This window comes from Thermobia domestica, chromosome 13, assembly GCF_964235325.1.
Source record: "Thermobia domestica chromosome 13, izTheDome1.hap1.1, whole genome shotgun sequence".
Taxonomy (NCBI): domain Eukaryota; kingdom Metazoa; phylum Arthropoda; class Insecta; order Zygentoma; family Lepismatidae; genus Thermobia; species Thermobia domestica.
In genome coordinates, this window is record NC_137466.1 from 143,923,784 (window position 1) to 143,938,829 (window position 15,046).

At 33.2% G+C, this 15,046-nt stretch overlaps 1 protein-coding gene across 2 annotated transcripts in view; it reads left to right on the plus strand.

The window, feature by feature from the left end:
- The window catches only part of Nplp1 (Neuropeptide-like precursor 1), a 179,866-nt gene that overhangs the window by 159,437 nt on the left and 5,383 nt on the right, over positions 1-15,046 (plus strand). Inside the window, exons 2-3 of one of the 2 annotated variants that reach the window (XM_081736632.1) lie at positions 4,629-6,522; positions 10,861-11,044. In XM_081736632.1, coding sequence (XP_081592758.1) covers positions 4,629-6,522; positions 10,861-11,044 — 2,078 coding nt within the window. The remainder of the gene's footprint in view (positions 1-4,628; positions 6,523-10,860; positions 11,045-15,046) is intronic. The other variant, XM_081736633.1, reaches the window with a different exon arrangement.

Sequence of the window (15,046 nt, forward strand, 5' to 3'; positions counted from 1 at the left end):
GTTAGTCACTTCATCCCAGTTTGCGGTAAACACCATGAGATGCTTCACCCCATCTACCCCCCCCCCCCCATTGTATCCTGTGAATTCGCGTTATGAGAGATATATAGTCCCAGACACTCAGTAAATTTCCTTTATGCAATATGCATTGAATGTTAAAATTCAGATCTGAGATTCTATTTCCGGTAGACACAATTATTTTCAGTATGACCCATATCGAGATTGATGCAAGATTGGAAGTTGACAATCTGTCAGCACAAATTTGGTAATTTTATAGTTCAAATGTGTTGGTTACTCTAACGAAAGAGGCCTTTGGCGTGTGGTTACCCTTGATCGATTCCCGATGGGAGTTCATATGGTTCATATTCCACGTTAATCAGTAGGTCCACGTCTCATATAGCCTCGCTGCTGAAAGGGACGCCAAAGGGACTGAAAACCAAATCAATTCTTTTCTTTACATAAAATATATATCCTTATGGACTAGCCATCGATTTTTTTAAAGAAGAAAGAAAACACGATATTTGTACATAACATGGTTCTCTATACCTATTTTCATTCTTGCAATAGGAGTACGAAGTCTAAATACGAGGGAGACCCCCCCACAAAATAACGTTTCTCCCATATTGTTGCGGGTTACAAAAATACAATAAAATCACGTTTTCAACTGGTTATCTATAGTAAAGGAGCAGACATTTTTAAAGAGGTACCAGTAACTAACTGCTTATTGTGTTGGAGGGCTATACGAAACAAAGCAGCCATTCGCGCAATCGCTGCTAATGTTCAAATAACTCTTTTCTTCATATTCCAACAAAGATTGGTCACTCAAAGGGCATTTTATTTTAAAATCACATATTGCTGGAATGCTCATCCTTTATCTGACAGATTTTCCTCACATCAAGGTAATTGATTATAAATTCCTAGTTCAGGGTACATGCACATGGATTGTGATGTTCAATATTTCATAGGTGAGAAATAGAAGAAAAATGTGAAATTGCAATTAATCACTCTTGTAATTGATATCAACTGGTGAGGAACACTGGAAAATGTAATAAAAGTTGTTGAATTAAACCATGAACAATTTTCGACTTCGCTTGACTTCTAATTCAAATTCGATTTCTAGAAAGAATAATAGATGAGAGTCTTTCTTATGGCACGGCTAATGGTTCAAAGATTAGTAAACTTTAAGAATTCCATGGATGAGGAACATTCCCAGACATTGAACTTCAGAAGGAGAGGGGGAATCATTAAGGGCCATGTGGGGAAAATATACAAATCAGTCATGCCTATATCCACAGAAAACAAGATTATTTACTCGATCTGCTTCTTGTTGTACCACCAGTGCCCCATCACTTTATACGCGTATAAGCCTTCCCACATATCCTTTCGCAATTATGATACACAAAATTTAAACTAACACGAAATTGAATTACCATAATATAAATTGATTGCTAGGAGTGCAGATTTTGGGTTTAGGCATGGAAATTTATGTGTATATCTCATTGTATTGCACTCACTTCTGGAAATGTCAGAATTACAGACATTTGGATTTAGACTTAAAACATTATTAGATATACATGATATACATTTATAGCATAATTTGTTATTTTGGTAAGAGTACAGACTCATAACCTGCGTTTGTCCGTAATCTGGGCATATCCGGAAGTGATTCCAAGTGTTTGAAAAAACTCCCTAGTTTTAAGTATAAATTTAATTGGGGAATGAATGAAAACTTACATCAATGAGTAAAGCCTACATATGATGAAAGAGAATTCCTTCAAGTTTTGTTTAATGTTGGTAGACTTCAACGTGGAATCCATTTGTCGCCCTGCACACCGATTTTATCAGTAGGTTTAATTTCATGTAACAGTTGCAATTTGTAGGCGCGCAACTTAAGTCTTTTACGCACATCATACACAGTACCTTTAGCACTCCTAATTGTAGACTACGTCTGGTCAATGACTTCTTCGAGCTCCGAACACAAGAAACACGGATCTGTTCAACAACATCTTCAAAAGTTCTCGGTCTACCTGGTGATTGTGCTTTTAAAACACTACCGGTTTCCTTAAAAGACTTTAGCCAATAACGGATAGTTTTTGCTGTAGGTGGTTCACCACACCACCATACTGGGAGCAGGAAAATTCGGTGTAGGAAATTTCGGTGTAGGAAAATTCGGTGTAAGAAAACTGGGTGTAGGAAAATTCGGTGTACAGAAAATTCGGTGTACGGAAAACTCGGTGTGGGGAATGTTCGGTGTAAAGAAAGATTCGTTGTTGTAGACCGTAGGATTTATTAAAAACTCAACTTTGAGGATAAATGAGCGTATTAGTTTTAAGTTCAAACTTTGTGTATAACGTACTTTTACTGTCTGCTATACCAAATTTTGAAAAATTGTGATCGTGAAATAATTTGAATTCTAGATTTCGACGGATTTTAGCATTTCATGGCCCTTACATGACGAGAAATTTATTTATTGATTTAGCGAAGCGATCATCGCTACCAAGCGACATTTCATTTAAAACTTAAGTTTTTATGCTGTTTTGGAGGATGTCTCCTAGAATTTTATATTTCAAAAAAAAAAGTAGGTTACTAGACGGGTAAAGTTGAAAATTGTAGATTTTTCAAAAATGTTCTGACGATTTTATGTCTATTTTATAAATAAATATTTAAGTTTAAATTCTTCAAAAACGACATAGTTTATTTATGTTACTCAAAGGTGTAAAAATAAATGCCTCAACTACGCCTGGAGGAGAAGTCAATAAGGAGTCAATAGGGTTGCAGTACTTGTTTACCTTAACTTAAGGCAAACAAACTAAAGTGTCTGATTGGAGGAGAATTAAACTATTTGTACAAATATTATATGATAAAACCATCCTGCTTTATATTGCCCTTTCCACTAAGACTTTTTTGATCAATATATTTTTGCATCTTACATATGTATATGCAGAGTGATACTCCCGGATTCATTGGGCTCTAGAATTTCCAACTGAAGTCCGGTTTTCATGCGGTTTGTTACAAATTATCAAGGGAGAATGGGAGATTTATGGGACTATGTTTACTGGTTTAAATTCATCCGGGGTAATATCGAGCAGGCCGCAAGAAAAACAGCAAATATTCGCCATTGTACGTTACAGTTCGAATGAGATATTGGATATTTGAAGCGAAATTGAAGAATACAAATTAAGTGTTAGTGAGAATACAAATTAAGTGTTAGGGAAATGAAATGAAATCTTTAAGTTTTATGTCCAACAACATCCGCCAGCGGTGTCCGATGCTTCCCTGCCTTACTCAGAAGAGATCCTGTTTCCTGCAATTTATTCACTAGCGACCATATTATGTTCCTGTTTGGGGCAGAACGTGAGGCAAAGTTGCGTGTAGCTGCCCTTTGCGTAGCAACAACAGATCCCGGCCTCTAATATCTTTTTAACGATAAAATCACGTTGCTCCAAAGAGTACATTATTGTAACTGTGTCCTGATCATATTGGTACAGTAGCACAGCATAATTCTCAATACGAAGGCCCAGTTTCCTGTTTCTTATTGACCGTCGCGAGGTTGCCATCTAACGAACAAACTCAAATCTCCATACCGCACCTCACCTAATTCCAATTCGGTACAGTGGCGAATATTTGCTGCTTTTCTAGAGGCGCGGCCTATATTACCCCAAATGAATTTAAACCAGTAAGCATAGTTCCATAAATCTTCCAACGTTCCTTGATCATTTGCCACAAACTGCATGAAAATCGGACTTCAGTTAGAAAATCTAGACCCCCAAATGAAATCCGTGAGTTTTAAAAGAATCACCTTGTATATGTTCTATGATGTACTATATAGGAAAGGTGTTTTTAGTTGTTCCTATAACTATTCTCTGAACTTATAGTTGTAATTGTTTTATTTCTGACAAAAAGTGTCAGCTTCATTGTGTGATGAAAAGTAGTTTATAGTAGTATAATACCCCGCAAAAGACATGCAAGAGGTATTGGACTCAAGGCAGAAAAATAAATTTGCTTTTCTTGAAATAGGTAATAACATTTTATTCGGTACATTATATGGTTTTCGTTTTCACAATATGAAATGTCGTAAATTATCGTAAGTGGTAATATTCAATATGTATTACACCGAATCTACCTTACACCAAAATTTCCCCACACCGAGTTTTCCGTACACCGAATTTTCTGTACACCGAATTTTCCTACACCGAGTTTTCTTACACCGAATTTTCTTACACCGAATTTTCCTACACCGAATTTTCCTAGACCCATATATATATATATATATGTGTGTGTGTGTGTAAACAAATTATTTACTTATTACATATATTTCAAGTTAATACAATCATATTGTGAATGGACAAAAGGGAATAAGTCAGTTTAGGAATGAAAATAGTTGAAGATATTCTTAGGAGCTTATGTAAAATTAAGTCATCTAAGAGAGAGTATCAAAATGTAATTATATATAGTTATTTTAGTAAAAATAAAATCTTTGGATTATTGAGAAAATCTCCAAGTTTGTTTCGGCTCCCCTAGAAAAGTAAATTTTAGACTTAAGCCCTTTTGGCCATGCACCGATGATTGTGTTGCATAAACCTGTATATTACAACACAAAGTGTAAATAATAATTTCTTCTTTCTTTGCAGGGAGACACTACACATGACCAAAATGAGGCCTCGGAAAGCAAAACAATTGACAAACGTAATGTTAGAGTTTTAGCCCGAACTGGAATGTTACCTCCAACACGACAAGAAAACGAACAACAATCAGATACAAAAAGCAACGACAATAATAATAACAATGATAACGAACAAGATGTAGAAAAGAGGTACCTAGCTGCTCTGGCGAAGAATGGTGATTTTCCGTTTATCCGTCAGCAAAATAAGAAATTCCATCCTGTAATGTCCGGAAATAGTAATGCTGGCAGTTATGATACTAAAGCTGATAAGCGTCACCTTGAAGAGCTCATCAGAAGAGGTGAATTGGAGCTAGAAATGTTGGATGATTTGCTTCAAGATTATCACAAACATGGCTTCCCTGCATTTATCATGAACAGTGAAATACAAGAAAACGAAGATGGTATTGTCCCTACAGAAGACGTTGAAGAAGAAGATCCTTCAATAGTACAAGAAAAGAGAATGATTGCAGCATTGGCAAAATCAGGAAATTTGAGAAGACCTGGTACTAAGAGAGAAAGCCTTGGCTTTTCAGATGTATTTCTAAATGGTGGAGCTGGTAAAAGAAACATTGGATCGCTGGCAAGAATGGGGTATCTTCCAAATAGAGGTTTCGACGGAAAGCGTAGCTTCTCATCGTTATTGAAAAGTGGTCGTCCTACATATGCCAAAAAGGGTGATATAGATGTATTAGATGACGATGATTTAGTATCTTACGAAAAGCGAAATCTTCGAGCCTTGCTTAGGAAAGGTTTCATTCCCCCGAATCAAAGATATCAACGTGATGATGGAAGAGAGGATGATGAAGATGATACTGAAAATGAAGGAGAGGAAGAAGAAGAATCTGAAGAAGAGTCTGCGAAGCGAAGTCTGAGCTCTTTAATTAGGAGTCGTCAACGGCCTTTTACCCACAGGGAATGGAAGAGAGATTCGCTTGATAATGCGTTAGAAGATCTTTACGATGAAAGGAAAAGAAGTGTTTCGTCTTTAGCTAGAAATTGGAATTTGCCAGAAGCTGGAAAGCGAGATTACAAAAGTAAATATTTGACAAGAAACAAGAATAAGGCCGTTTCCAAAAAATTTTCTCCGTTTGATTTGGATGAAGAGGATATTGATGATCTTGAAGATAAGCGTTCCGTATCCTCTCTAATGCGAAGCCGAGTACAACCATTAGGAAAAAGAAACATTGTCTCCCTTGCCAGAAACCGAAACTTCCCTTTCTCACGTCGAGATGATTATGAAATGGAATCTGAATACGATAAGAGAAATATTGGTGCATTAGCCCGTAACTGGGACTTTCCTTACAATGTCCCGAAAGTTTTAGGCAAGCGGTCAAGTGATTCTAATGACGTTAGCGATGTGTCGAAACGTTATTTTGCTACTCTATTAAGAAAAGGTAGATTACCTGTCGAAGTAGATGCCAAGGACATCACAGAAACAAGTAACGCATCAACGCAGTTAGATTCAAGTAAATTGGAACAGAAACGACATATTGGATCTCTTGCAGCACAGAGTACTTATCCACTAAGAAAGAAAGCTCCACAAAATAGTGGATCAGTCTATGATAATCAGAATCCCACAACTTCCCCACGAACAAAGAGGTCTGTAGGACTTATTGCGGATGACAGTAGCTTGGTACAAGATTCCAGTGACACTTTGGAAAGTTCTACAATGAATGATAACCATGGGATCCGATCTAAACGTCATATAGGATCAATTTTGAGAACACCTAGTTATTATCCACACCAAATGGCTCTACGAAGTTCTGACGAATATCCTCTTCCGGTAATGCAACATTCTGATTGGTTCGAATATGATGACGCAGAAGATGATGTTGCAGATGTGCCTGACAAACGTTTCTTGGGTAAGTACTGAAAATAATTTTCACTTTTGCAAAAGTACTTATTTAATTACTTCTTTTACATTTATTTTTATTTAGGATATTTTCACTAGTAAAAGTACCATGCTTTAAAATTCAAGGCTAAATATAAACGTAAATTATTGTACTTGATATTATAAATTTAATAACGCTGCAGCTAGAGATAGAAAAATCTATTTAACCAATAACATCAAAACGGCAGAGGTTGACTAAAAATAATATTTAAAGAAATGTACAGTCAACATTTTAATTAGGGAAATGATGCTCTTAAAATCCATATAATGCGAATTTCACTCTTTTTAACGAACGTCGTGTTTGTCCGTGAATGTTACACCAAAGAATAGAGGTTATGCAACAAATTTCAAGAGTCGGTAAGTTCTCAATACTTCCAAAATTTATAGATGTATTCCAACGGAGGCTTCTGTTTACAGTTGATTACGAAGGAACCGAAGGATTAAAGTCTCTTCACGACATTAGATAACAATCTTCGCAGAACAGTACCACTTTTCATGTGAATTTGGGAAGTCAGATGTCGCATTAAGTCTCAGTGAGGCTGGAAGAGAGCTCGGGAATCTTTACACACTACGTTCAACTCTCGTTTAAATTGGCTGAAAGATGACACTAGCAGTCCCATGTTGCCGATTGTTTGTAAGTTCCGACCTAAGTCTACAGTGGTTAAGAAAAGGGGAACAATTCAGTACTGTACTTTTAATCAAGCACACTACCCAATCTGGTAGTTGTATATACTGTGAATACAGTAAATTCAAAGTTTTAGTTTAAAATCAGGATTTCTAGACAGAATTTGTTGCTCCAGAATTTATTTCTTGCTCCCAAAATCCGTGAGGTCGGTTCGTAAAATCGAGAGTTGAGTGTAATGGCTTTGAGATTCGGAGGTGGAAAGTTAGCCTGTGTACTTTTCTTTACTTTAATGGGAGCAGACTAATAAGGCCAGTTTTCACAATACAAAGATTGACAACAGACACAAACCATTTTAAGAAAATCTAGAATTATTTTAACTAACAGGTGTGAAAACTGAACACCTTTTGACAGTAGTAAAACTGTGAAGCATTGAATGCTTGATGAATAGGCAGAAGAGGCTGACCTTGTTGAAAGTATATTTGAGAAAAACTTAATGAAGTCAATTTGGATTTAGGACAGAGACGGGTAGACCCATATTTCTTACATTATCTTTTTTATCATTTAAATAACATTAATTCAAGAAAATGAATATTGAAAAAAGTAAGATTTATCTTAGTAGATTTATCTAATTCATCACTATAACTGTTTCTAGAAGGTAGTTGTTTCTAGTACAGGAGTAATGTATGGATAAGGTAAGTTTAGTTAATAAGTTTAATTTGAAACGCAATTAATTTGCATGAATGATTTAGTTGAAGTAAAATAATATATTATTTTTTCCTTTATAGATCATGATTATTAAATGAAGTAATATATTAACAGTTATACTAAACCTATATCTAAAACTGTTATTTATTCTTGTAAAAAAACATTTTTATAGATAATATAATCCTCAAGTTATTCAGAAATTATGCAGGATCTGTATAATATCAGTAAATAAGGTTATGATGTTGCCATTCTTTTTTGGACCATTACTCATTAGAGTAGAAAATGTTTCACGAAGTAGTTAGTTCAGGGATGCAAATAACCACTCGCCCGCTCGCTCGGGGAGAGTGATTCATTGGTGTGGGCGAGTATTTAATATCATACTGAAGGTAAATAAATGATTTCTATTGTGGGATGTGGGCTTATAGCTTTTTTCATGGGCTAGTAAAATTTTGTTCCTTATTTGCATCCCTGAGTTAGTTATTTAACTTTTTCGTCATTTTTCGGCTAATCTGATTTATATGTGTTTCTTAGTATTATTTTCAGGAAGCTTGCTTGCGTATTTGCAATATTTAAAAAATTAAATGAAATATTTAGCTTTTTAATCAAATATTTTCTAGCATATCCAGGTAACAAACTGAAACCTTGCAACATTTTAGAAAATAATATGTATGCAATCATGATAGAAAATAACGTCTAATCGTACCGCAGTAAATTTGTCAGCAGAACGTAATAATTTCGTGGTTTTTAGTTTACTTGTTCGACTTTCCATTCAATATGACAGTTTAAATATAACACTAATACTGTACAAAAATATAATCTCCTTCATTCATTTATTTCCCGATTCTAATTAACTTCTAATCGTAAAAAAAAAGTCTCCACAATAAAAAAGCTGTTAAAATAAACAAAATTGTGAATAAAAATCATGATTAGGATAGTGTTCATTTACTTTCTTTAGTTATATATTTGATAAAATGTATAACTTTAAAATACAAAAGAGATTGGAAAGAATTTGATTTTGTTTCAATGTTTCAAAAGTGTATTTTTTTAAGAAATATATATTATTCGTAAATTACATTATCCCTGAGTTTAAATTTTATCCTTATGTTTTCAAAATCTAAAAATGGCGAAATTTCAAATTTATTCTAGCTTGAAAAATGAAAATACAAAGGGAAGTACATGCTGTAATAGCAAGAACAGAGCTGCTAGTCGATTATGAATTCGATGGCTTGTATCCTCATCGGGAACAAAACTTAGATGCAATTTAATTTCCTTAGGCATTTTTTTTAAAAAATCGCCTTCTTTGAAATCTTTACTTTATTACACCGAACTCCCTTTGGTTATACGGTTAGCATAGACGTCTTTGCCTTGGAAGACCTGTTCGATTCCCGGTCGGAGCTCATGTAGTTCTGATCCTACCTTCAGCTGTAGAGCCACGTCTCATATAGTCTCGGAGATGAAAAGGATGCTAATCTCCAAGTGAAGCAAAATGTATTTTTTTGTCAAAATATTTTCAGATTATAAATTACATTGTTTGAAAAAGTTATAGTTCAACAAAATTCCTAACCTACAGCATTATTTATAAGAAATTTACAGAAGTGTGTTTTCTGAACGTATAAATATAATATTATATTGAACATTTAAAATATTTTCACCATAGCGTTGAAAGAAATCATTTTGTCGAAAGTTTCAACTTGTGAAGATCTCAATGATTTCGGAGATCTAGTGATGAATGAATCATTCGTTTTCTCAATTAAATACTGTATGTATAGACTACAAAGGAGATCCATATAATCTGTGAATAACTTCTGTGTATATGTATGTATGTATGTAGTTACGATCAATGATGAACAAATATAATGACCTTTACATTTTTTTCAGGAGAATTTTGCACTATTGTTTGTTAAATGACAGAAACTGTTAAATAGAATTAACATTTATACCAAGCGTGCATGGTCGAAAATAACTTTATTTATAGCGTAAGATAGTTAATTTTCATCATATCATTTATCATTTATGATAAAATCATTTTTATCATTTATGTAGATCACATTATTATATGTTCTTTTTCTATTCAAACATTATTATTTTATCGTGCTCTACTGTTTTATTATATTTATGCACTAATATTGTAGAGTAGAATTTGAAAAAAAAAAGTCTAATTCGTCTTTAAATCTCACAATAATTAAACAATTTAATTATGATTTTCTAATCACCTACTTAATAAACTATGAAGTCGTGAGAAATAACAAAATCATAAAATTATTGATCGTATTTTTCAGTTCTTCAATATCATCTTTCCTGCATATTAATAAATGACTATAAAGTATTCTAAGCCTCCGTTGGAACAAAGTCCATAGGCATACCTAAGATCAGTCGTCGTCGATATTCTACTGAACATTTTTTTTTTAGAAATGATTTTACCAGATAGAGTAACATTGACTTTCAAATGTCAAGGAGCTGGTCACTACTTATTGAAGAATCACTAATATGGTATATTGTGTTACGGTTTAAGAAGTAATCAACTATTTATGGAAGTCATTTACTGAAGTTTGTACTTTTCTATAATTGCAGAAAAATGGCGTATTTTTCCTGATTATAGCAAAAGAGTTGCGTGGACCATTCAATCTAACTGATAAGGAATATTGTGTATAACAGCCATTTGTATGATTTCTTTATTTCAAATAAAGCTAACGTAATTTTATTTTCGATACGATAAAAAAGCATACTTAAATTTTCAAGTTTGCTAACTACATTATATATTTTTTGTTAGTTTATGTTTGAGTCTGTCCTTAAAATAAGCATTTAGGTAAGTTTTCAGATTCATATCTTTCACTTACATGAAATGAAATTGCGTTAAGAAAACCGCAGTGCGATCCAAAATCAGGGATTTTGGCTTAAGTGAAAAATTATTAAAAAAATAGTTTCAAAATTCATATTTTTCTCCTTTATTACCGCGCTTGTCCGATGTTATGGTTCCAGGGTCCCTGGCTCGGGCAGGCTGGTTCCCTCGTCGTTTTCGCGGATACATGTTACATTCAGATGGAGTGGACAAACGTCATGTTGGCGCCCTGGCGAGGTTAGGTTGGCTTCCAGCTATCAGAAGCACCAGATACAGTAGGTCTGGAAGGATGGTTCCATTAAGAGGCAAGAGGATTCAAACAAGGTCAGATGTGGTCAATTCAACGCACACACAAACATTTACCAACCACAAACAAATCACTAAAACAAACAGCATCAATCACTACATGAAATTTTGACCACACAGAGATACACGTCCTTACTATGAATCACAATTAATACATCACCATGCAAAATCAAATACTTACAAAAATCTGTTCATAAAAGTCATAGAAAGCCTACATGTTTTCAGAAAATGAATAACCGTTAACCGTTCGTTAACAATAGTAGCGGCACGTACGTAAACATGCTTCTTGATTTTAAAAAAAATCTATATAAATATCTATATTTAAATGAAGCTGTTCCGCAAAAGTGAGAAGAAATACGTTTAAATCGCACAGGAGACAATGTTATGAAAGCTCCTTCAATAATCACCTTCCATTTAGTGAGAACAGTGTAATGTTGTTAATTTTCTTGAACAAAATATTTAACATGCACTTTCGGACAAACTTATATTGTATAACACACTCATATGAATACCGATATGTAAAGCAATAGATGTATTCACAAGGAATCTTTACAAGAAATACAAGGGAATATTTATTGATATATTGAATTACATTTGTGCAATTTGTTGAACTGGGTTCTCATTTGATAATAATGAAAGAGCATGTTTATCTTACAAACCGTTCGTGTATGGAAGAAAATAAGACGACATGAAATGACGACTATGAGAATCATAAAATTATATGTATACAAAAATTGTTCTACAACTTCGAGCGGTATTACAACCTAGTTATTCAAACCTGTTCGGTCTCAAAGTGAAACAATAAATAGTTTATTACTTAAAATACGTTACGTATAGTACAAAGAAATACTCGTTCATATTGATGTCCGCTATCAAATAAATCCCATTGAAAGTAATTAATGTTGAAATAGGTTATAATATGGAAGGAAAAATAGTTGAGAAAGGATTATTTACTAATAATGACACCCAGGACGAGCAATAATTTCTCTCCAGTTTTGCCAAGCCAGCATTCTTTGATATCTGGAGTCTACTAATATGTTTTGAAGATTGTCTTGCAAAAAATAATCAAACGGAAATCAAAACCTTACAGTTAATTGGATATCCATCTACTATGAATAACACATCGAGATCTTGAAGTGTTTGTTAGATAGAAAACAATGTTTTTTAAGATACAATTTTTAACATGCTTACCAAATAATCTCTCAGTTAAATATGAATAAATAGTTACAAATACACAGAACAAGAATATTTCATTCATCAAAATAAATACACACAATTATTATTATTACTCTCCATACTCCATTAATTCGCTCTAATTGTTTGTTTTATATGTATTACCTATTGTGTTGCTTGACTATTTGTTCTTTTGTTGTATCAATGTAAGTAGAAATTAGACACGTTGTAAATTTGTAGTTAATTTTATATTTTGTGATTTTCTCTTATTTGTTTTTATTTAAATGTAAACGTAATTCTTAAACAGTATTTAGATAATAAATATATATTTATGTAATCACTTTCAAAAAAATTAAAAAGAAAATATAACGAACTTTGATAATACATATGTAATTAATTATTACTAATTATTATCAATTACCTTCTTTTATTTTCTACTGTTGTATATAATCATTTTATTATTTTCTGCTTTATATATGTAGTTACTGTTTCATTATTTCATCTTACTACACACTGAAATAGCTACCCGAATGATTCTTAGAATTTATATCCGTAAAGGATATACTTTCTCATGCTTTGTTTAGGACTACTAAGTTTTAATCAAACTAGAATGAAAATTCTGTCTTCATTATATTCTATTATTTAATTTCAGAAATTATTATTTGAAATCCACAATCATTTGAGGCCTGATTTGACATTGCTTATTCGTTTGATGTTTTGAAATGTACAATCATTTGTAGTTTGATTTGAAATTCCAGTATTTGCTTTAAGATGTGGTTATAATAATAAGACTATATTTAAAGTTCGGTCACGGTGTCTCTGTGGTAGAACGCTCACTTCTGATGCATGAGGTCACTGGTTCGATCCTGGCTCCTGCCAAATATTTTGTATAGGACGAACACCGTGGTGTGCGAGGTTTTTCACTAAATTCTTCTACTCCCTCCACTTTCTTCATTATATCATTATAATTCATCTCATTATTACCATCTGTCTTAGCTTCGGTGCATTAAACTAAAAGAAATACATTTAGACTCGAGACACGATGGTTTTCAGCCTTATGTCGCATTTTCTGGTATGAAAGGTGTTGGGTTTGATTTCAGACTATGTTAGTTTATGACATTGTGTCCGCTAGCTTGTTGGGATACTTTCGTCACAAATTCTTTGATAATTGTTTACTTACATTTATTATTCGTCTGCAAAGTGAAACTCTTGGACACTAAAACTAGAATTTAATTTTCGGCACATTTGTGAATTAAATAATTGTATTTCTTCTTACGTTACTTACAATAAGACAAGCAAAAAAAAAAAAAAAAAAGGCTTAACCAATTTGTGTGTCACTATAAATTATTGGGGAAGCGTTTTCTCGTCTACGTGTCTATTAGAAATTTCATTTTTTAAGACATAAGTCACTTATTCTGTCGCTATTCGTCATTGCTTTTCACATTATTGGTAACGCTATAGATAATATATTATACGCTAATATTGATATTCTACAAACAAGTACAAAAGTTCGTCACAGTATTACAGTTGTATCACGTAACTTTGTTTAGGGATTTTAACACACTACGTCATTTCTTGGATAAGTATTTAGGAGCATTTGAAATGTTAGATCTTTGAGAGAAATACGATTCAGGGTAGAATAACGAAGCACAGAACTTGCCTGTAAAAACTTCTATTTAATATAAAACAAGTGTCACGTACATGAAAAAGAATATTCTCTTTGAGTTTCTTTTCTTTATAATTAGTATGTGAAAGAGAGAACATAAGATTTTAATTCCCTTTAAATAGAAGAAAAGAAAATGAGAAAATTATTCCAAAGTGTTTAAAAAAGTAACTTTAGATGGAGATTCTAGTTTGTAGTCTTCATATATGCCCTCGAGAAAGTAAGAAAGGAAATGCTTGTACTCTGAAAGCAGTCTGCAGTGGCAGTGCTTCAAAAGTAGCTACGCTAGAGGAAATGTTTGCAAGTTAAAGTGCTTTTTACTTTTGTGGTTAGATTTTTCTTACTGTATGTCCGTAACATAGAAAAGTCTACTAAGTAAACCCTTACCCCTTCTATTTTCTTAATGCGTAATATTTCCCACAAGCTATATATTTCACCGCACATTTATTTGTTTGTACTATTCTGCAACGTTTTAGAAAATTAAATGCAAACAAAATAATTTTAGTTATAAGAATTAGTTACTTTCTTTTAAAAAAATATGTTAAAAAGTCTAGTTAATGAGAAAGGATGCTATATCGTTCAAAGAGCAGTCTCAAAATTCTGGGTTTGAATCTCGTTATTTCTTGACAGAATGTGATGAATCTGAGATAGTATCTATCTTTTGAGTGCTCTACCGAAGAGCAGGCTAAAAATTTATTTACTCTAACGTAACTAGGCAGGGTTACTAAGTCAGTAGAACAGGATTAGGGAGCCAGTTTCTTTCTCCTGTGGTTAAAAAATAGATATTTATGGTACACGAAAAATTAAGAGCTTGAATAAAGGAGTAGGTAAGATTATTAGATTATCTATATCTTAGGTAAGACTTAATATTATCTATACCACGTGTACAAGAACGGCGTACTTGTACGAAACAATTAATATTCTTACGTTGAAACCACACCAAAGGAATGAAAGGAGGAAAATCATTTTCCGGTTACTGCTTAAAATCTTGAGCTCATTCAAGATGTGGTCCTGAATCCAAGGTTCAACTTTAGGTTCACGCCTCATACGACCTAGGCGCTCAACAGAGACTAAATTCTAAGTAAACAAATTCAAGTTTATCATCTACATAGGACTTATTTTGTTAATCATATACTCAAAATTTGTAAAAAAAAAGTTTTAAATTGAAGTTCAAACGAATGGAG